This window comes from Podarcis filfolensis, assembly GCF_964270895.1.
Source record: "Podarcis filfolensis genome assembly, chromosome: 14".
Classification (NCBI taxonomy): Eukaryota; Metazoa; Chordata; class Lepidosauria; order Squamata; family Lacertidae; genus Podarcis; species Podarcis filfolensis.
Window position 1 is genome coordinate 38,650,127 of NC_139616.1, and position 23,390 is coordinate 38,673,516.

General features: G+C 44.3%; 1 protein-coding gene across 1 annotated transcript in view; it reads left to right on the forward strand.

Annotated features, from left to right (window-relative positions):
• The window catches only part of XYLT1 (xylosyltransferase 1), a 164,292-nt gene that overhangs the window by 132,130 nt on the left and 8,772 nt on the right, over positions 1-23,390 (forward strand). The window contains exons 7-11 of the mRNA XM_083584963.1: positions 5,391-5,607; positions 10,765-10,941; positions 13,684-13,946; positions 16,983-17,178; positions 22,013-22,346. Coding sequence (XP_083441089.1) covers positions 5,391-5,607; positions 10,765-10,941; positions 13,684-13,946; positions 16,983-17,178; positions 22,013-22,346 — 1,187 coding nt within the window. The remainder of the gene's footprint in view (positions 1-5,390; positions 5,608-10,764; positions 10,942-13,683; positions 13,947-16,982; positions 17,179-22,012; positions 22,347-23,390) is intronic.

Genomic DNA, 23,390 nt, shown 5'->3' on the forward strand with positions numbered 1-23,390 from the left:
ATGTTGTTGTCGTTTATTCCGTGTTTCAGGATACTGTACAAATCCTTCCAGGGTTTCAAGTAATATTAAGACTTATTAGTAGAATCACTTTATTATCACAGTAACTATATTAAAACAAAACAATTCGTCAGAGGGCATATCCACACCATACATTGGAAGTACATTATTTCACCCAAATTATTCTGGAAACTGTAGTTTCCTATGGGTGTTGGGAACTGTAGCTCTGTAAGGGGTAAACTACACTTCCCGTGGTTCTTTGAGGGAAGCCATGTGCTTTAAGTTTATGGTGTGGGTGTGACCTAAACCCTTTCCACACTGAGCAGTTGGTAGGTAGATGCTGTTGTGCAGAGATCGAACAGAGGAAAGTCCAGCTGAGGGAAGCTGTTTAGTGACTTTTGCACCCCTCTCTCTCTCCCAGAACCCTTCCTACATGGCAGTCTGTAGTAGATATGTTTGGGCTGTGGGAAGCTGGAGCAGACTTTGAAGTCTGCCCACACCGCCTGATTTCCTGAGATTTTTCCCATAGCGTACCACATGGTCCCAGGTGTAATGTCTATGGCAGATCCATTGCTTGATCTGATGGTTGTGGAACTACCAAGAGGGACCCTCCCTGCCTATCTTAACACCCAGCAAAATTTGTAGGAGCAGAGGTGGTCATTTGGCTATCAGCTCACTTAGGGCTGTGTGAGCACACCTTGAACTGGGCCTGGAAACAAGCCAGCAACCAGTCATAGACTAGAGCCAACAGTCTTGGCTTCCTGCAAAGAACCCTGGGAAGTGTAATAAGTTCAGGGTGTTGTTGAGGGACCCCTATTCCTTTCACAGAGCTACGTACAGTTCCCCAGAAAAGAGGATTTGTTTCTTAGACTACTCTGGGAATTGTAGTTATGCAAGGGGAATAGGGGTCTCCTAACACCTCTCAGCACCCTTAGCAAACTACAGTTCCCATGATGCTTTGGGGAAAGTTGTAACTGTGAAAAATGTTGCTTTAAATGTCTGGTGCAGATGTAGCCTAAGTTGTTTAGGGCTTTGAACACATATGTGAATGCAACTTGAATTGGGCCCAGAAATGAACTGGGAACGCATTGCTTCATTTTGACTGGCAGGTTTTGCATTAGCTGGCATTCCTGTCAAACGATGGAGTTAAATTAGAAAGGCAATAAGAAAGGGTTATGGAGATATGCCTCCCATTCACTTCTGACTCTTGTGATCATTGCTCCTCAAACACTGTCAAAAGAAGAAATAAGAGCATGAATTATTACTGTTCCACACAAAGCCATAAGATGCTCACCTCGGCTGGGACAAGAGCAATTTGGATGAATTAAATCTGCTCATCTTCTCATTAATTTAATATTAAATTGTGCTAATGTGCCACTTGGCCTCTCTTCTGGGGAATAATAGGCTGGGTCTTTAATGGGGATTCTGCCTTTGGAATACATAAACAGTTAATTGTATCTTAGGATGTGCTGTGATATATAGGTAGGGCTGCCATATCAGTTTATGTATTATTCAGAATCAATTATCTCTTTAAAAAAAAATAACTGAAAGTGCTTCAAATTAATTACAAAGAAAGCAGTAACAAACTTGAGGGGTTGCGATCGAGAACAGTCGGATTTCAAGAACTCATCGGTTCAGGAGAGCTGTTCTGGAACCATCTGTGGGCAAAAAGTGGTTGGGCAAAGGGAGAATGTTCCCACAAGTTGAAGCCCCCTCCCCCAAAGCTGCTGTTCACTTGCAAAAGAGAATGGTGTGGCATGGTTTCAGGGGCACTGTTGTGGTGGAGTGGAGTGGCAGCCTCCATTGGATGGGGTAGGAGGAGTTATGGCAGACTTCCTCAAACTCAGCCCTCCAGATGTTTTGAGACTCCACTTCCCATCATCCCTGACCACTGGTCCTGCTAGCTAGGGATCATGGGAGTTGTAGGCCAAAAACATCTGGAGGGAAGAGTTTGAGGAAGCCTGAGTTATGGCATAGAGAAGAGCATTGGTAGTTAAGAACCCAAGAAGAGCTCTGTTGGAGAAGACCACAGATGGTCCACCACCCTGTCCTCACAGGGACCAAAGCAGATGTCTCACAAGCAGGATCCAAGTATAACCAGCACCTTCCCAGCAGCAACTGGTTTTCAGAAGCACACTGCCTCCAACAGCGCAGGTAGAGTACACCCATTGTGGGCAGTCGTGGTGCTTTAGTAAGTTGAGTTAATAGCGCACTGTGTGAAATGCTGTATGGCACCAGCAGCAGGGCATTTCAATTCTGCTCCCAAGCAATTGCTGGAAAGCAGTTCCTCAGCAGGGAGGATGCACTCAGTGTTATCAGCAGAGTGTTTCTGAGCAATTAATCAGTATGCTGGTCTGAATGGCACATCCAGTAAATGCTTGTGTATTTCTGTAACAATGAATCACCCATTTAATACCCAGCACTACTAAGTACTGCACATAAAGCAGAATTTATTATCCCTGTGGCCCAAGTATTTTAACCTCTTTGCTCCTGGTAGCATTAATGGTCTCACTAGTTTTGGGTGCAGCTCTGGGTTTTTTGTCGGGGGTGGGGGAGGCAAGTTACATGTTTGAAATTTTAGCCAAAGGACTCACTGAAATTTGTTGGCTACAAAATTCCTTCTTATTGTACCTGGGAAACATAATGCAATATTTGCAGCAGCTGTATACAAAATAAAATATTATTAGCGCACAGGATGTTTTTGCTTTTGTTTTAATTTTTTTTTTAAAGTGCAAAGCAGGGGCATTTAGAAATGTGTATGTTTTACAGTGACTGCTCTGTTTCTCCACTTTATCACCTGGGTTGCCATAAAACAAAACAAAACAAAACTTTACTGCCCGTTTTTGGCAAAGTGCCCTCACTTGGCTTTCTATCCTATGCTATTTAAGGAACAGATTTTTGTTTTATTTTTTTGAAATTGGTGCTAAAATAAATAGGTGTGCTGAAAAACTGGGGTAATATAACTCAGGCTGCAAGGTTAGGGGCAAATGCATGGGAGCAGTGTGAATGCCACTGCAGACGAGGGTGCAATTGCAGTAGTGGGACCAGGATGTGGCCCAGATCTGCAGGGGGACATTAGAGCATTTTGCATGCAGCGAGAAAACAGCTTGGGCCACCCCGGTAGCCCCATACACATAATTGCTTGAGAATTGTATGAAAACAGACCCCCCCCTCACTGCAGTTGCAAAAGGTTCAGTCCACCGCCTTGATTCAAAATGGCTTCCAGTTGTATCTCAACATCGATGAAAATCTGCTCATTGATTTCAGGAACCATCATGCAAAATCTGGTACAATATCTTAAGGGATATTTAAATGTACAGCAAAGATGACAAATTACTTTCCAAAATATCTAGTAGATGTTTTTTGGGAGGCAGTGTATGATAAAAATCTTAATTTGCCCCTGTTGTTGGCTACTTTTAAAGAAACCCATTGACGTTCTTGTACTTCACAGCAACAAACTTTTCCATTAAAGTATTGGAAACAAATACATTTTGTGGCATAGATACAGCCTCTCTGCTGGGTGAAATATGTGACTGTTCGAACCATATGTTAAAAAGTAACAATGACAAATGGTTTGTTAGTAAATACTCCCAACAAATCTGTTGGTTGTTAATTGCTAGGAAGAAAAGCGGGGGGAGGGGGGGACACCGAACCCTCTGCCAACCTTTTTAATTCAAGAAGTCATTTAGATTTTATTGCAGAGCATTAGAATGATTAATGCTGGAAGAGGAATATTTAATCTCCAATGGACAGCGCTGATTTAGTTTTCTTTGTTCCTTACCTTTCACTGGAAGGACTTATCAGAGGTGGGATTTCAGGTTTTCATTTCAGTTGTTGCCAAGTTGCAATCAGCAATTAATTAGCCTCGTGGGTGATATTACTCACTTTGAACTGGGAACCGGACAATCCCTGAACAGTATATTGGCTCTAAGCTTCTGCAGGGACCCACACACACACACACACACATACTTTTTTAAAAATTCAGGGGTGCAAAGCCTTTTCCAAGCCAAGGGCCACAATCCCTTCTGACTAACCTTCCAGGGGCCACATGCCAGTGGTGGGCAGGGCCAGAAGTAAAAGTGGGTGGAGCAATTAATGTACTTTCATAGGCTAATTTTTACACATTCTCAGCCCCTTTGTCTGCCAGCCAGGCAAGCAACAGGCATTATTATCCAAATTCAAGGACACATTCCAGGCAGGCAAAATTTTCTAGAGTGTGACTTCATTATACACTTTAGGCGCTAGGCGAAAACATCCCTCTTTAACCAGGCCTTTGGCTGACTGGCATCCAATGTCCTTTTAAAATGTGTTGGGGAGGGGGGGGGAATGTATTGTGTTGTCTTTGTTTTTGTTATGTATTTTGTGTCTTTATATTGTGATTTTATGTTGAAACTGCCCTGAGACCTGCAGTTTAATAAATAATAATAGGTCCTGTGAGGAGTGTGGCCTGGGCTGAGGAGAGTTCTGAGGGCCTGAAAATAATTCATGTAAATTGCATATTCAAAGTAAACATGGTTTTTTCAGAGGCGTCCCCACCACGATCACCAAATAATAGAAATAAATGACTGAACTTTCACATGCATGCATATTTAATTTCGCAGAGAATTGCATAAATATTGTATTTGGAGATTCTAGAACACCCCATTAAAATTGCAAGACATTTCCATTATCCCTTTTATAATAGAATGTGGAATTAGGAGCTCATCTATGGAAATAAAATGAAATAAAAAATTCTCAACTTCTTATCTTCCCTTTTGTCCTCTAAGCGCCGTAAACGCACAGAGAGGCTCGTATGTCTGGGCTTTGTTTTTCATTAATTAGATTTGGAAAACAGCCCATTTTCTTTCTCTGGGCTCTGTTGCTTTTTGAAATAAATTCTAATCAAGGATAAGAATGCTAACTGCTTAAGCGCCAGAGTTTCGTGGGGACCAGGAAGGTACACAAAGGTGTTTAGTACAATGTTTAAGAGAGAGAGAGTCAGTGTACACACCATATACTTAAAACACATTTCCCACTCCCAAGAATGTTGGGAACTGTAGTTACACCTCACCGAGCTACAGCACCCAGCACCCTTAAGAAACTACAGTTCCCAAGATTCTTTGGGCAAAGCCACGTGCTTTAATTGTATGGTGTGTACACAGCCAGAGAAGGGAGCTAACTGTCCCTTATTTACTATCCTCTGTTTTCTTCTACCTGCTGCTGGTGAATCTTCTATTCCTCAGACAATTTGAATGACATTTTTCACAGTGGAGGTTGTTCTACTGCTGCTTTAGTTGTTTCTCTCTTTTCCCCACCCCCTTTTACCTCCTGCTATAATCACATATGTTCCAAGAGTCTCTTATCTTTCTTACCCGTTACGTGTATTTTTAACATTTCCTTTCCCTCCTCTCCAGGTTTATTAGAAAACAAGGGCTGGACAGGCTTTTCCTGGAATGTGATACCCACATGTGGCGCCTTGGTGACCGGAAGATTCCGGAAGGAATAACGGTGGATGGCGGGTCAGACTGGTTCCTGCTGAACAGGAAGTTTGTGGAATATATCACCTTTTCTAATGATGACCTGGTGACGAAGATGAAAAGGTTCTATTCCTACACGTTACTCCCAGCTGAGGTGAGTAAACTTGTAGAGAGCCCTGTCCCACCACAGAAAAATAAAAACAGCACAGGGGTAATTCCTGAATGCCTGAATTATAGCTGTTCAGTGTTATGAAAGGCTTTTTCCTTTGGTTATTGGTTGGTTGGTTGGTTGGTTGGTTGGTTGGTTGCTTGCTTGCTTGCTTGCTTGCTTTGAAGCTGCTCCACTTTAACATACATTACCTTTCTAAAATCAAGACCAGCCCTATCATTAGGCAGGGTGAGGAAGCTGCCTCAGGTGATGGAACCTGATTGGTATGTTGTGGAGGGAGCAGAATTCTTGCTGGCTGTTCCTCCTGAGTTCACGGAGGACAAGGCTATCAGTGTGGCTCCTCATCATGTATACTGCCCTCCAAGGTCAGAGGTGATATACCCCTGAACGCAAGTCCCTGGTGAGAAATGATGGGGGAATGCTGTTGCCCTCTTGTCCTGTTTTGGACTTCTCACAGGCAGCTGGTTGGCCACCATGGGGATGGTGGAGGAAGGATGCTGGACTAGACAGGCCTTTTTCTGATCAAGCAGAGCTCTCTTTTTGTTCCATGAGGAAGAAGTATGTTACAATCTCTCTGTTTGATCAGACCCAATGTCCACCTAGTCCAGGGGTTCAGCAGGGAGCCAGTCCACTGTCCCTCAGACCTTGTGGGGGGCCGGACCATATTTTGAAGGGGGGAAATGAACGAATTCCTGTACCCCACAAATAACCCAGAGATGCATTTTAAATAAAAGGACACATTCTACTCATGTAAAAACATGCTGATTCCTGGACCGTCCGTGGGCTGGATTTAGAAGGCAGTTGGGCTGGATCCGGCCCCCGGGCCTTAGTTTGCCTACCCATGACCTAGTCCAACCTTTAGCGTTCCACCAGAGGCCCCCAGGCCCCCCTAAAAAAAGCTCAACAAGTTCCAGCACCTCTTTTTCTAGAAAAAAAGCTTTCATAAGCCTAAAGCCAATGTTTGTCCCACAGCAGCTGGCATTCAGCAACTGAACAGGGAGACTCAGTTTAGCTATCATAATGAACAGCCCAAGTCAGCCAAACCTGTTGCCCTCCAGATATTTGCAGGTTACAGCTCCCACCATGATTGATCACTGGCTACACTGGCTGAGTCCAACAGCATCTAGAGGGCAACAAGATAGGGAACGGTAGCCTAAGCTCTGTGAGATTAAGAAAGCTTGTGGCATATGGGGTTTTCAGTTAAGAGAAAGGGTGAATAAGAAGCAACATGATACAGTTTGCAGAATTATGCGTGGCATGAAGGAAATGGCTAGAAGAAAGTATTTCTCCCTCTTTCATAACACTAGAACTCGTGGATGTCCATTGAAGCTGAATTTTGGGAGAGTCCAAGAAAAGAAAGTACTTCTCCATGCAGCCCCTTGTTAAACTATGGAACTCCCTCCTGCAGGACTGCTGCCAATTTGGACGGCTTAAAAAGAGGTTTAGGGATGCAGGTGGCGCCGTGGGTTAAACCACAGAGCCTAGGACTTGCTGATCAGAAGGTTGGCGGTTTGAATCCCCGCGATGGGGTCAGCTCCCGTTGCTCGGTCCCTGCTCCTGCCAACCTAGCAGTTTGAAAGCACGTCAAAGTGCAAGTAGATAAATAGGTACTGCTTCAGCAGGAAGGTAAATGGTATGGGGTCCCTTTACCTTTACCTTTAAAAGAAGTTTAGATGAATTTGTGGAGGAGAAGGCTATCCACAGCTATTGGCCATGATAACTGTGCTCTGCTTTCATTGTCAGACGCCGAAATTATTCTGAATGCCAGTCATTAGAAGCCACAGGAGGGCAGAGTGCCTTTGTGCTCGGGTCTTGCCTGCAGGTTTCCCACAAGCATCTGGGTGGCTACCATGAGAACAGAATGGTGGACTAGATGGACAAAATTGTCACAAAGCCCACGTCCAATGCTACCATCTTGTGGCAGCAGATTCCATAAATTATGTGTTGCATTAACTGGATTATTCTTCCTCTGTCATTCTCATTAGTAATGGTGACCAAAAGTTATATTAAGTGTGTAGGTGACATCCATCTTTCTTCTATCCACTAGACCTTAATGCAGTCAGAAGACGACTGATCCCCTTTCTCCTTTTCGCTTACACATATATTAAATGTTCTCCTTTTAATCCTGCTTCTCCTAAAGGGAAACGAAAGGTATCGTCTTCCCTTTCAACTCTGTTAACCTTTTATTCTGCTTATCTTTGCAACGGCCTTCTCTGCTAGTATAAAAGGACAGGGCAGTGGGTAATTGGGTAGGTTTCTCTTCCCCTCCCCTCCTCAGTCCCGGCTTTTTGCCTGAATGACAATGTATGCCTTAATGGGTTTAACTAGACAATTCAAGCGTAAAATCCATATTCACTGGCCTGTCATTTAACATTTTTTTAAAAGGGGGCAAGGGGCTTGTCCAGGGGGATAGGCGGTCAACCATACTAATGCCATTCCGTGTGTCTGTAGATCACCCTATAGTTGATATTTTACAAAAGAACTCATTGTTTTGTAAAGGCCTTTTGCTTTTTAACCACCCAATGTTTATCCTGTTTCAGTTTTTCTACCCACAAGATTTCCTCGGCTAGGTTTTGTATCCGACTCCTTCAAAATTATAATAAAAATAAATAACTAGGGAGCCCACTCTCATGTTAACCTAGCCCAGCCTTGTCCAACCTGATGTGCAGATGTGTTGGACTATAACTCCCATCAGCCCCAGCCACACAGTGTGTCAAGAAAATTGGGAGTTGTAGCTCATAACATGGGGCGGGGGGCGCATAAGGTCCGGGAGAAGAAAAATCCTCTCCCCTGTCCCAAAAAACAAAGCCTCCCTGGACATGGGAAGATAGGAAGCTGCCCTTATATCGAGGCCACATTCACTCCATACATTTAAACCACAATGGTGCCACTTTAAACACTTGTGGCTTGTCCCAAAGAATTGTGGGAGCTGTAGTTTGCTAAAGATGCTGAGAGGTTTTAGGAGACCCCTTCCCACCCCCGCAGAGCTACAATTCCCAGAGTATGATAACAATAAGTCTATTCTCACAGGGAACTCTCAGCACTCTTGACAAAACTAACCAGGTCCCAGAATTCCTTGGGCGAAGCCATAACTGTTAAAGTGGTGCCATAGTGCTTTAAATGTATAACTTGAACGTGGCTCTCTGAGGCTTCAGTCAGGGTTTTTTCTCAGCCCTAACTATAGATGCCGGAGATTGAATGCGGGGTCTTCTGGATACCAAATAGATCCTCTGCCCCCCACCCCAGTTATGAATGTGGGCAAAACTCCTCAGAGGTGCTCGGGCCCCAGTAACTGCCTTTGTGGTGGCGCTGGGCCTGTCAGTCTCCATTACTATGGGATTTAAGTAAACACCGAAATTACAGTGGTATAATTAGAAGAAGAAGAAACCCATTGGAATTTCTCACTGCCTTGAATTGGCAAATAGACTTAGCAGCCTCGGAAATAATTGCAAGAGACAGAGCATCCCTTCTGTTGCCTTAGGGGCAAACTGGGTCTTTCACTGCGAGGTCATTTTCACCTATGGGCACATTGCAACTTCCAAATAAATCAGTGGTAGTAGACAGAGAGGAATTGGCTTGGTTTGGGGTGGCTGTCTTTTCTTTTATTACTTTTACTATTTCCTCACATTAATTGGTGGGAGATTTTGACCTTGAAATCACCACCACCACATTGGGAAATTTATCTGAGGGGGGAAAGGACCCTGACTTGTGATGCAACTTTAAATGCAAAACAGCAGAATTAAATATGATCTCTTCCTCCTTCAGATGCTCCTTCCAGTGGCCCTTTTCAGTGTTGGTGTTATAAAACCACTTTCCTGTTCCAGAAATCTAAAATGCAATAACTGTCCCAGGCTATCTTCTAGAATTGTCATTTTTAAATAATTAATAGGGAAATTTTCCTCAAGGTTAATCTCCTCCCCACTACAGCAAAACACAAAAAAACCCACAATGAGAGATCTTGTAATAATCAAAAATACCGAACACATCAATTAAATTATTAAAACAGCAGCCAGAGAGAGAGAGAAAACAATGTATTCGATTTTAAAATGCATTGACACAGCAGCTTAATAAAATCTCCTCTGCCTTCCTAAAAATTCAAGAGAAAAGGGGTCGGCATAACTTATTTTGGGGAGGGAGCTTCATAATCTTGGTACCAGGGCTGGATTTAGGTTTGATGAGGCCCTAAGCTGCTGAAGGTAACGGGGCCCTTTATATGTCCAGCTGTCCTTTGTCAACAACAAATTGTCACTGTTTTTTTGTGTTGAATATATGCTATATGGTAATTTATGAACCTAATAGGTATCTAAAGCCCTTTGCACATTACAAAATGTGTATTTTATCAAAGTAATTGTTGAACTTATCTTCTATTTTGGAAATGTACATCCAGTACTTTTTTCCCTTTAATTTTTTTGGGGGGCCCCCAAGAGAGTGGGGCCCTAAACTATAGCTTGTTTAGCTTATACGTAAATGCGGCACTGCTTGATACCCTTTTCGTATACCACTTGAGAGTCTTTTTGGCAAAAGGGCAAGGTATAAATGCTGCAAATAAATAAAATACAGTGAAAACTCGGGTTACATACGCTTCAGGTTACATACGCTTCAGGTTACCTACTCCGCTAACCCAGAAATAGTCGCTCTGGTTAAGAACTTTGCTTCAGGATAAGAACAGAAATTGTGCTCTGGCGGCGCGGCAGCAGCAGGAGGCCCCATTAGCTAAAGTGGTGCTTCAGGTTAAGAACAGTTTCAGGTTAAGAACGGACCTCAGGAATGAATTAAGTACTTAACCCGAGGTACCACTGTAGTAATAACACACACACACACACACCAGCGGTCCACAGAGAAAAATGGTTTGAGAACAAGTGCAGCGCACTACGTGATCTCTTCAGCCCATATGCTTGTAACCATCTCTTAATGTACTTGACTGCATACATCTAAGCATTCCTACCCCCACTTTAACTATAATTGGTTAAGGGTGCTAGGAATGGTAGCTCTGTGAGGTTGGCACCCTTAACAAACTACGGCTCCCAAGATTCTTTGGTGGAAACCATATCATGAAAGCACGGGATGGATGTGACCGTAGTGTCCTCTCACTCTAATGTACCAACGCCACTGAGTTTTGTGTTTCCCCCCACCTCCCAACAGTCTTTCTTCCACACCGTCCTGGAAAACAGCCCTCATTGCAACACAATGGTGGACAACAACCTGCACATCACAAACTGGAACCGCAAGCTGGGTTGCAAGTGCCAGTACAAGAATATTGTGGACTGGTGCGGCTGCTCCCCTAATGATTTCAAGCCGGCCGATTTCCACCGATTTCAGGTAAGTTGGTATTTTATCAGGTTTGTTAGTCACGCCGTCGTAAGGCTGGATCCAGCAGGTCTTTTCTTACGTTCTCATGTGTGAGAGTTGGAGTCCATCATTAACCAGAGGACACCATGCTGACAGCTTCTGCTCTATCCCATACTGTCTGCTCTACTTGACAGCAACTCTCCATGAGTTCTGGTCACTGCCGCCTGGTCCTTTTTCCTTTCTTTTTTAAAAGATGATGCCAAGGGTTGAATCTAGAACCAGCTGCCCTTCCCTCCCACAGAAGCTCCATCTGGTGTTTCAGTCTATGGTGTATCTAGAGCTTTGAACGTTAACTTTTTAAAAGAATCTAGTTCAAGCTCAACATGTCCAGAAAGGAACCAATGCAAGTTCGCTTTCATCCCTTTACATAACAAGCTAGTTCAGTTCACAGTTATAATAATAATAATAATAATAATAATAATAATAATAATAATAATAAATTTTATTTATATCCCGCCCTCCCCAGCCGAAGCTGGGCTCAGGGCGGCTAACAACACTAAAATAGTGCAACATTATAAAAACATTATAAAAATTAATTAAGATCAAAATTGATGGCAACCATAAACTAAAGTTTTGTAAAGATTGCCAGAGGAGGGAGTCAGGCTGCGCCCTGACCAAAGGCCTGGTGGAACAGCTCTGTCTTGCAGGCCCTGCGGAAAGATGTCAAGTCCTGCAGGGCCCTTGTCTCTTGTGACAGAGTGTTCCACCAGGTTGGAGCCACAGCCGAAAAAGCCCTGGCTCTAGTTGAGGCCAGCCTAACCTCTCTGTGGCCTGGGACCTTCAAGATGTTTTTATTTGAAGACCGTAAGTTCCTCTGTGGGGCATACCAGGAGAGGCGGTCACGTAGGTACGAGGGTCCTAGGCCGTATAGGGCTTTGAAGGTTAAAACCAGCACCTTAAACCTGATCCTGTACTCCACTGGGAGCCAGTGCAGCTGGTATAGCAGCGGATGAATGTGATCTCGCAGCGAAGACCCCGTAAGGAGTCTCGCTGCGGCATTCTGCACCCGCTGGAGTTTCTGGGTCAGTCTCAAGGGCAGCCCCACGTAGAGCGAGTTCAATTCAAATTCAACCAAATGACCCTCCCCCCCCAAAAAAAAAAGAACCCCAACATGCAGAAAGTTACTGGCTGCTGTGCTGAAATATAAAATATAATTAAGAAGGCTAAGAAAACATCCAAAAACGCATGCACACAGTGGAAATGTGAATTGTTTACTTATAGCTCGGTCAGCAGAGCTTGAGTCATGGGTTTGAGTCCCACGTTGGGCAAAAGATTCCTGCATTGCAGGGGGTTGGACTGGATCTGACCCTCGTGATCCCTTCCAACTCTACAATTCTATTATTTTTGGGGCTCATCTTTTCATTCTATGATTCTATTTTTCCTCAGAAATTATGATCTTGAAGCTTAAAGGCCCAAAGTGTCTGAAGCATTAAAAAAAACCCACACATGTAAGAGATGATGAACTGGAAATCAGTCAAAGTCCCACCCCAAAATGAATTTAGTTCACATTCTGTTCTCAGCAATTATGGGAGCTATATGTTCAGGCATAGTTCAGATATTTTTGAACTCATTCAGTAAACTTCATTAAACCAAACTAGTTCATTCCAAACACGGGGTGGAGGGCTCCCACTTGCACAAAGGAGGTCCCAGGTTCAGTTGCTGGCATTTTCAGTTTTAAGCATCTCAGGTAGCTGGGTTGCCCAACAAGTTCTGGAGAGACACTGATTTCCCACCCCCTGCCCAAAAGTAAACCTGTATTCCTGGTGAGAATGTTTCATGCATTCCAGGCATTCTGGCTGCAAATGGAGAGAATAAACATAATTGGAGCCACTCCGAAAGCAAATTTGACGGGTGGTGTTGACTTTTCAGAAGGCATGTTGCACCTTTTGATCTTGGCGCTTTCAAGCTTGACACTTTCTATCCCTCTTTATTTAAAAAAATGTGCAGAAAACAAAGAAGGCTTTTACAGTCTAACAGACGGTGTTAGAGAAACACATAAACCGTGAGCAGCATCCCAGTTCAGCCTGTTATAGAAAAAATGTAAGAGCCCCCTATCACCAGCATCCACTTTCCCAAACACTTGTTAACATAACATAGCTTCCACAGACACCAGTGTACCCACCAGTGCGTCCTGTGGTGTTCACAAAAGGTCTGAATAAATATCCCCTCAAAAACACACAAGAGACGATTTGCTTTCCCTGCTCATTTCCTGTTTGCACTGACTCAGCCTCTCTTACATTGAAGCTTTTATGTCATGCCCCCATGGCAGCCATTTTAAGTTATGGCACCCACCCACCCATGGCAGCCATTTGTGTTATGCCAGGCTCAAGGCAGCCATTTTGTGACTGATGCTGGCAGCACTTTCTCAAAATTCTGAATGTACTCATTGGCGCAAAAAGGTTGGCAACCCCTGCGCTCGGACAGCAAATCACCCATACACAAAAGTTCACAATTAAATTACTGGGCCTCATCTCTTTGATACTCATTCTTCCAACCTGCCAGGACTGTGCTGACACATTGCAAGTGGCTTTTTCTTCCCACCCCTACCCCCACCCCGGTTTCTCTACATCTGAACTTTTTATGTCCCGTTTTTGCTGGAATTTTCTGACATCCCATCTTGCATCAGCATGACGTGTAAGGTGGGAACCTTGTGTTCTTCAAAAAAAAATCCACAGAAACCGCGTTGTAAAAAAATTGTTCTTATTGACACAGCAAACCACAAGACCGACCTTCTTTGCGCGCAAATTTGAAGCGGTGGTGAATCAAGAAATAATTGGCCAGCTGGATTACTACTTGTATGGCAACTACCCATCGGGCACTCCAGGCCTGAGATCGTACTGGGAGAATGTCTATGACGAACCAGACGGGATCCATAGCATCAGTGACGTCATGCTGACCATGTACCACTCATTTGCTCGCTTGGGCCTGAGGAGAGCAGAAACCTCCTTCCACACTGATGGTGAAAACAGCTGCCGGTAAGTTCAGAGTTCCTTCAGTCTACAGCAGGTGGCAAGTACCTCTTCTCCTCCACGCAGCTGAGGTCTACATTCCCTCTGGGCTAATCTGTCAGCAGCTGCAAGCCAACTGGGATCAAGAAGCTAAGCTGGTGGGCTCAGGACAGAGTCAAAAATGAGCAGGGAGTCCCCTTCTCCCTGTTTCTCTCTTGCCAATCTCCAGTCTCCATTTCTCTTTCTCTCCAATAATACCCTTTTCACTCTCACTCACTCATGGATTGCAACTGCACATTTCAGCTTTATTTATGTAGACAACAAGGGTAGCACCTGTCTAATATTTAATGGGAGGGAATTCCAGAAGGGAGGTACCATAGCATTAAAAGCCATGAGGCATGGACTCTGCAAGAGGCCCTGTCCTGCAGAGCACAGTGATTGATTGGGTATATAAGGGGCAAGATGGATATTTTAGGTATCCTGGTCCCAAGCTGTACTGTAGAGGAGTTTATACACCACAACCAACACCTTAAACTTAGCCCAGTAGCCAGCTGGCAGCCAGTGCAATTTTTAAAAGTTTGTGAGTCTGGGAGCTGCCATTTAAATTTCCCACAGGACCCGCAAATGCCGAATAGCCCCAAGGGGTTGTGGTGAAAGTAAATGGCAGCTCTCAATAGCTCTCAATTAACTGCTGAGGCTTAAGAGTCCTTGCTCTCCGGGGTCCCATCTCCGTACCCTTTGCCAAGCCCCCACCCCACCCAGGCTTAAAAACAGAGGTTTAAGAAGCAGTGTCGCACATCTTCATTCCAATGAACTCAACATCACTGTAGCTGTAAGAACCTCACCCACTGCCAAACCACTAACTCTGTTGACTTCCGGGTTAGCGCCATCGGCGAAATGGCAGAGTTCTTCCGACCGGAGGAACTGGCTCTGTGGAAACTGGGTCTACCCGCCACGGCGAAGGTGGGGACCCGCTAGAAATCCCAGGTGGAAGAAGCCTGGGAACGTGGGGTTTGGCAGAGCACCAGGAGCGCCTCCCCTACTCGCGGGGGACCCCATTTTGGGGCTCCGGAGTGAAGTAGGGTGATCGGCGTGGTGCTGCGAACTGACTGCTATTTTCACGGTTGGAAGCCGCATTGCCATTGCCGGAGAGCGCTGACTTTTTCCTGTCGACAATTGGACTCTAAACAAGTACCCGTGAGTAGAAACGGAAAATTGGATCAAGAAATATTTTAATTTGGCACCGAAGCGGGAAGGTTCAAAACAGGAAGTCCGCCTTCCGCTTTCTGTAAATAGACTGAAGCAAAAATCTTGTAAGCTAATAGCCTGGAAAGTCGCTTTACAAAGGTCGAAATTTCCTTCATTTATAACCATTAAAACCCTCTTGGAAGCAGGAGAAAAGGGGGGGAAATTAAACTGTTTAAGCCTGCTGGAGAGGGAGTAAAGGAAAATAAGTTTCCACCGTCTCAAACCTGGGAACGGGGTGCCAGAGACAGGAATTATCGGAGACGTTCATTGACTGTGAATGGAACATTTTGACAGATAGCAAGAAAAAAGAGAAACAAATTGATTCCAATGCTGCCTGTTGCATTCTAAAGAAACAAAATATTTGAAAACTGAAAGTAACTTTCTTTTGTTGGACATGATTTAAAAATATGGACACAAATAGAAATTGTATCCTCTAGAGGGAGCTTGTCAAATTGTTGCTGCAGTTTACTTGGGGATTTCACAGCTGCGAGATTAACAAGACTGTGACCTTGAATAAAAATGTGTTTAGAAGAAGTCCTGGTGCTTGCTTTTTGCAAGACAAGTGCTTTGTTGGAGCAGTTGCATGAGAAGGTGGATTTGATGAATGAGAAGTTGGATTTGATGACTGTTGCAACTAGTGAATGTGGACAAATAGGGAATATTGACATAGAAATTATACAGGGACCAACCCAGGAAACTGGTTCGACTGGGCAAATGCAAGGGCAGATAATAATGGAGGAAGCTACGGTGCTACCTCAAGCAACACAGATGGTGAGACCCGAGGCCTTGCAGGAGTATAAGCCGCTGTTTTGGAAGAATGAACTTGAATTAGGCCTGAGGGAGTCTGGAGCTGAGGAGGATCTCAACTTTGGAGAGATTTTGAAATATGCTGTTAAAGATCTTTTGGATTATATTGATGACTGTGGGGAGTGGGACTGTGGGGAATGGGCTGGTTTGGTGTGGGGAGATAGACATGAGTATGGATGGAAATTCCCCGGAGACCTACTCCCTAAGGAGAAAGGAAAGAAACTAAGAAAGAGACCAACAAAAGACAAGGAAAAGTGCAAGTATAAACAAGAAGGAAAAGATCTGCAGAAGGGGCATGGAAGAGACTTAAGAGCCTCGGATATCAGACTACCAGGTTGATGGACTAGATGGAATGGATAATAAGGACTGACACAACCCGAGACCAGGAAGAAGGGACGTTGGATGAAAACTGGAAGAGTCTATAAAGAAAAAATTTTATTTTGGGAATTAGTGTAAAATTAATGAATACTAGGGAGAATGTTGGAAAGAAATTGTCTGGCTTTAGCAGAAATGATATAAGGATAAATAAGTATTAAGTTTTTAAGTTTTAAGGTATTTTACGGTATTTTATGGTAAGATAAGGTTAAGGTATTTTATGGTAAGATAAGGTTAAATAAAGTAAGGTAAATTGAACATCAGAATATGGTGAAAGATGGCTAGGATGTATAGAGTTAATTAATTGGTTATAAGCTAAAATATAGAAAGGATTTGCTGAAACAATGACTGAATCAGGATACAAAAAAAGGGAGGTGTGAGTAAGTCAGGGAAATAGGCAGATGAAAGATAGGATATGGAATGACTGATTTGTTTTTAACTATTTTTATTTTTATTTTTCTGTATTTTGTATCTTTTTGTCTTCTTTTTTTCCTTCTTTTCTTTTTCTTTCTTCCTTTTCATATTTTTGTATTTCTTCTGAAATTTTAATAAATATTATTATAAAAAAAAACCACTAACTCTGTTGTTCCACAGCTAATCAGACTCTTCTCCATTGGCATTTATGTTTTCCAGGTACTACCCAATGGGCCACCCATTCTCCGTCCAACTCTACTTCCTTGCTGATCATTTTCAGGGTTTCCTTGTCAAGCACCATGCTACCAATCTGGCTGCCAGTAAGCTGGAGACCTTAGAGACTTGGGTGATGCCCAAAAAGGTGTTCAAAATTGCAAGTCCACCAAGTGATTTTGGAAGGCTGCAGTTCTCTGAGGTAAGCATTGCTGTTATCTTTTGTTTTTCCCTTCCTCTTTTAAACTGAACAAGGTTTCCTTTTCTTTGTTCTGAAACTACCATGACTCCTACTTCCTAACTGAGGCCAGATCTGCCAGATATGGACTTCTCCACACTTTCATTTGACCCCCATTTTGACTGCACTGTGTTGTGTACCAATTCATTCCCCTGGGTCCCAGAGCTTTTCTCACTGTTCTGAGGCTGTACCTTGGGAAAATCCAATCTTGCTCAGAAAATTCTTATCAGGTGTGCAGAAAATTCAAAGAGAGATGTTGCTTAACCCATTTGCGCTGTGGATAGCTCAGTCGGTAGAGCACGAGATTCTAAACCTCAGGGTTGTGTTTTCAAATTCCACCTTGGGCAAAAACAAAACCTTCATTGCAGGGGGTTGGACTTGATGACCCTTAGGATCCCTTGCGACTCTATAATTCAATGATTGTAAGCGTCAATTCAGCAGGTAAGATCGGATTTTCTTAGCCTGCCAAGAGGATGTTTCCTTGTAATAATTGCTTTAAATTTTTATTGATTCCATTTAATCCCCACCCGTCCTTCAAGGTGTTCAGGATTGCGTGCATAGTTCTCTCCCACCCCCAACATTTTATCCTTCCAACAACCCTGCGAGGTAGTCTGGGAGAGTGACTGGCCCAAGGTCATCCAATGACTTTGATGGCTGAGTTGGATTTTAGTCTCCCTGATTTCAGTCCGACTCTGTCAAGTGCTAAACCGCTCTCATCCTGAGCCACACATTCTTTGCAAATGGCACAGCTGCCTAAAGCTATTTATTTCATCATTTTTTCTTGCTAAATCACAAATTTTAATTAAAGCCCACACAGCTAATTGAACAAATTTTTGTTCGTAGTCATTATGTCCTGGCCTATAAATTCTGCATTTTCTTTGGCAATTGAGAGAGGCTTAGGTAGGCTTCAGTGTTTTTAATGGCATGTGTGGCAAATCGGCGACATTAATGTCCTATTAAGGAGATGGATGCTGGTCTTGTTCTGTTTATTGAGATATCAGTGGATTGAATTGCCGTTTTCATGTCCTGACAAATGATCGCACCAACTGTATTTCTTGGGATTGGCAATTCTTCTGTTGTTTTGCTGGTGTGAGGGCATCTCGCAAGTTAATGAGAAACGCACATGCAAGATAACAGCTGAAACAGTATGTCTAGGTTTTACTTGCAGTATAGTCACAAGCGTCAACCTAACCTATTAAAAATCCCATTGGTTGAACTCAAATTGGGGGCTGGCCAACATTGGTCAACGTTGTTCAGCATCCGCCAAGGCCTACAGCTTTCCCAGGGGCCCCCATTTGGCCCTACTGCTGCTGCACCTCCTACTTACAATTGCTGCCTGCTCACCTGCCTTCTCCAAGAATCAGCAGCCTCAGGACTCATTTTTCAGGGGTCAGAATTGATGCTCATCCATTAACATCAGAGCCTTAAAAATTGGACCAGGCCGATACATGACCTTGGCAACAGTGAATCATATGATCGATTCCCGCAGAAAGCAGGGTTGAAGTCACTGCCTTGCAGCTGATGGGAACTTGATCACCCTACAGAAATCAGCTTTGCAAGCCACTTTAACTAGTGGTTGGGGCAACGCATCTGTCAATCATCAGATGCCATCATGATGTCAGGTGACTGGCCAGCCAGGTGATTGTCCCACCCACCAGTCAAAGTTGGTCTGCGGGGGTGAGGATCAAGAAGGTTCCAGCCTACCAAGCCAAAAAGGTTTCCCATCCCTGGTAGTGACAGTAGTGAGCCAGATAAACACTATTTTGTTCACTGGGGCACAGAGATGGGGAGCCTATGGTCTTCCAGATGTTGCTGGACTACAGCTCCCATGACCCTTCATTGTCAGCCGTGTTGGCGTTGGCTGTGGCTGTTGGGAGTTGGAGCCCAACCACTTCCAAAGGGTGGTAGTTTCCCAGTAGGAGGTTAATTCCATGTGACGTAGGTATCACCTCTTCATTTGTGTTTGTGTTTTTTGTTTTTGGTTTTTGAGAAAGATGACATCCGTCCAAAGGGAAAGAGAAAGATGGACTTGGATTTCATTTAGGCATTCAGGGACTTCTGCACTAAGCCTTATCGGCGGAACTCGAAAAAAGTTTGTTTCTAGCCTCGTTAGCAGTTGCAATTCATCACAGAGAACAAAGTGAACTGGGCGGCAGGCAATTAGTGTCTTCTGTGTGGACCTAATGGTCCCCGTTTGTGGTGAGCAATGAGACACAAGCTAGTAATCAAGGCATAATTTATCTTGGGCAAATTTTAAGTGCAAACCCAAGCAGGGACCGGAATAAGTGATGCAAAAGCAGAGTAGGGAGTTAAGGAGCACCCTTTCCCCCTCCCCCAACCTCTTCAGAGGAAAACTGCAAGTGAGTGGAATCTCTGATGGCACAGAAGTACAAGAGGATGAATGAGACACAGTGGTGATCAGCCTGTCTGCAGTACAGAAAGTGGTGACTTTGGGAGTTTAAACGCTTAGCAGAAGTGAACTTGATGCAGAATCCCTGTTGCAATCACACTGGGACTGAGTTTAGAAAAGTAAGAAAGCTACCTTTATTGCAGGAAATGCATGCTTGATAGGACAGGTCCTAGTCCTAACCAGCTGAGGTGGAGAATGCAATGGGCCATGCTTAACTCTTGCATCTCAGCAGGAGAGAGACCAAGTTGGAGGCAGTATTTCTTCTGAATGCCACCTGCTGGAAGACAGGGTGCTGTTGCGCTCAAGTCTTGCTTGTAGACTTCCCATAGGCATCTTGTGGACCACTATGAGAACAAAATTCTGGACTAGATGGACCACTGGCCTGATCCAGCAGGGCTGCACTTATGTGAACTGCATGGGGGAGGCAAAAAGCTAGTGAGTAACTGGGTCTCAATCTGCGCATTCGTCCAGGAGGTGTCAATCAGCTGATAGTCGGGGCTTCAAATCTCCACACGCTGCTCTCTGCAAGGATCACCCACCAGTGGCTCAGTGGTGCTTGCAGAGAGACCTGAGTCTGATCTGAAGGCCCAAGAATCTGCTTTTGTCACCAGTGAAGGCATCGTCTCTTTGGATTTGTGCCTTCTGTACCTTCTCCCACCTTCTTCCTCCTTGTGTGTGTGTGACCTGGGGAGTTCATACTTCACTGATTACAAATACTTTCAGCAACCGGTGCATGCCACATTTAATTGCAGTTACTTGTGTCCCTGTTGCCCCTTGGATAGTAGCAAACGATTACAGCTATCTCAGGCATAGCTGAAACATTGGGGTGATGGGGAGAGAACAGCCAAGAAAATGTAAAGTCTGTTCAATGTTTGTGGTTGGTTGTAAATCTGTGTAGTTCTATATAGAAACTTGTTGTTCTGTGATTCTTCCCTTCATTCCTGCCACCACCTACTGGGCGTTAAAAAAAAATCAGTTAAAGCTGTTCCAGGTGGTGTCAGTCTGAGCAGGCAACCTGCAGGTAACATATTACAAGCATCGGTGCTTTAGTTCCAACAAGAATTATGAAGGGTCCTTAGAAGTAATGCCGTGGCAAATGTAGAAGTGCAGGTCCCCTTCATGATCAGTCACAGCTGTGACCTCCTCATAGCCACACCCCTTTCTGAGACTATACAGCTTTCTATATTTATACAATGATCCTATGATTTTGTATTAATAATAATTAGGGATGCATTGCAATGATGCGCTGGCTTTCTACTAGATCTACTATTTTCTATGCACGTATAACTGGGGCAGATGGTGCTCATCAGCCTGAGAAGGTAGCCCATCCCATCTAGGAGAAGCAAAACTCTGATCCTAAACTTCCACTGCCTTGCGGGATATCTTCGGGAGAAGAACAGCTAAGGAGTAAACCCTACACAAATCCAGAGTGGAGTCCCTAAGGCAATTGGACGGTGCCTTGTACGCCTTCTTCCAGCAACTCCTGTAGCCAGGCTGGTGCCAAATGTATTGCTCTGCTTTCCTTTGGACCACATGAGCAAGAATGAGGAGGGGGTCTTGTTGTCTGAGTAGCCCAGAGCCTCCATACATGCTGCCTTGGCTTGCTCCTCAGAGAGGTCATTTCTGTGCTGTTAACGCAGCGGTTTGGCTTCATCCCCAGAGGTGCACTCCATTGTCTCTGGAGACAGACAGATGCCAACAAAATATGAGGAAATCATTTTGAGTATATCAGGGAAAATCAAGTTGTGTTTCCCTTGTATGTCACAGAACTTGCACACCATTCTCTTGAAACTCACACACCTTGTGTTTCCGGCATTCCTAAATGCTTAGCTTTAGAGCTACAGAACAGAAGAGCTCCACCTCCTCAATGTTATTGCCACTTGCCTGTTCCAGAGTGACCCTAGGAGACAGTCCTCAGGGACTGACTCGCCTCCTTTCAGTCTGGCTCCTGTGAGCACAAAAGGTGAAAGCACTTCTTCTCAGTTGCGCAAAAGCTCCCCCTTCATGCAGATTGGGTGGTCCCGGGGTGCTGGAGACGAGGACCCTGCTGCAGGAATAGTAATTGGTCTTTGACTCCCTGCGACCCCACAGAACCCCATCTCTGGTCCCTAGCATTGACACAGAGATTGCATTCACAGATGCACAGGAAGGATGGCTACTGGCTGCCCCTGTCAATCATTTAGCTCCACTTATCTCTTCCTTAGAAGATAATTCCCCCCAAAAAAACAACAGTGGGATGGAGAGCAGCAGAGCAACTCAGGACCCAGGACCTTGTAGCAGCCATCCAGTGCGACAATTACAAAAAAGAACAGAATATGGTGATTTTTAAAGCAGTTGGTTGTTTCTTTCAGTGTTACCTGATGTGCAATGCTTCTATTTACACTTCAGATTGGAACCGACTGGGATGCTAAGGAGAGAATATTCCGGAACTTTGGGGGACTCATTGGGCCCATGGATGAACCAATCGGCATGCAGAAGTGGGGGAAGGGCCCCAACGTCACTGTTACTGTCATCTGGGTGGACCCCACAAACACCATCGCCGCTACGTATGATATCCTAATAGAATCCAGTGCGGAGTTTACTCACTACAAGCCGCCGTTGAATTTGCCTCTCCGTCCGGGAATCTGGACTGTTAAGATCCTGCATCACTGGGTCCCTGTAGCGGAAACCAAATTCCTGGTGTCTCCTCTGACATTTTCCAACAGGCAAAGCATCAGGCAAGGTAAGTCCTTTTTGCAAACCAAACCGTTATTTGCAATTACAGCTTGGCCACAGGTGCTTAACTAAGATGGGGCTTGGGTCAGATCCAGAAAGCCTCTTCTTATTTTTCTCATAACATGATGGTGGCCATCAACTTAGATTGCATTAAAATGGAAATGGAACGTAAGGTTTATCTACGGCTGCTAGTTATGAGGGATACATGCTACCTCCAGGATCAGGCGGGGGGTATTGCCTCTGAATTGTCGTTGTTTTGTGATTGTCAGTTTATTTACATACCACATTTTCCTCAAGCAAATCTCTGCTCAAAGCAGTTCACAAAGTCTAAATACAGTGATATGGTAACAATGCATAATAAGACATACAATATCACTGCAACATACTAAAAAATTGATAAGCAGCAATTAACACTTCATTTTGCATATATAAATGTTTAAGTAAGCATGCAGCTGGAGAGTAATAGCAGACGATGAACACATTCTGCCTGTTGGTTTCTGTGCTGCATCCTAGAGGGGGAAGAGATGTCAACAAAAGCATGTTCCGTATCTTCCATAGGCTCACACCTAAGGGGTCAAAGAAGGCACTGACTCCTGTCACGGCTGCTGTAAGGATGGATTTATTTCAGGTCTGTGGCTTCACAGGCCTAACTATTCTGGCCTGTTTCCACTGTCCTGCTTCTCTGAGACTGTTTGCATCCTCCTGGGTCACATTGACACCATACATTTAAAGCAGTATGATACCACTTTAAAGAATCAAGACGTCCCGCAAAGAATCTTGGGAGTGCTAATTTGTTAAGGGTGCTGAGAGCTGTTAGGAGGCCCCAATCCCCCTCACAGTTAAGCCATGCTGAGAATCGTCATTCTGTGAGGGGCGCAGGGGTCTGCGAAGAACCCTCAGCACCCTTAACAACCTGCAGCTCCCATAATTCTTTGGGGGGGAGCCATGACCATCTAACGTGGTACTGTACTGCTTTAAATGTGTGGTGTGAATGTGGCAGAGGTTTCCTGTTCTTTCTCTTTTGGCTGAGGCAGCTGTACACCTCCCCTCC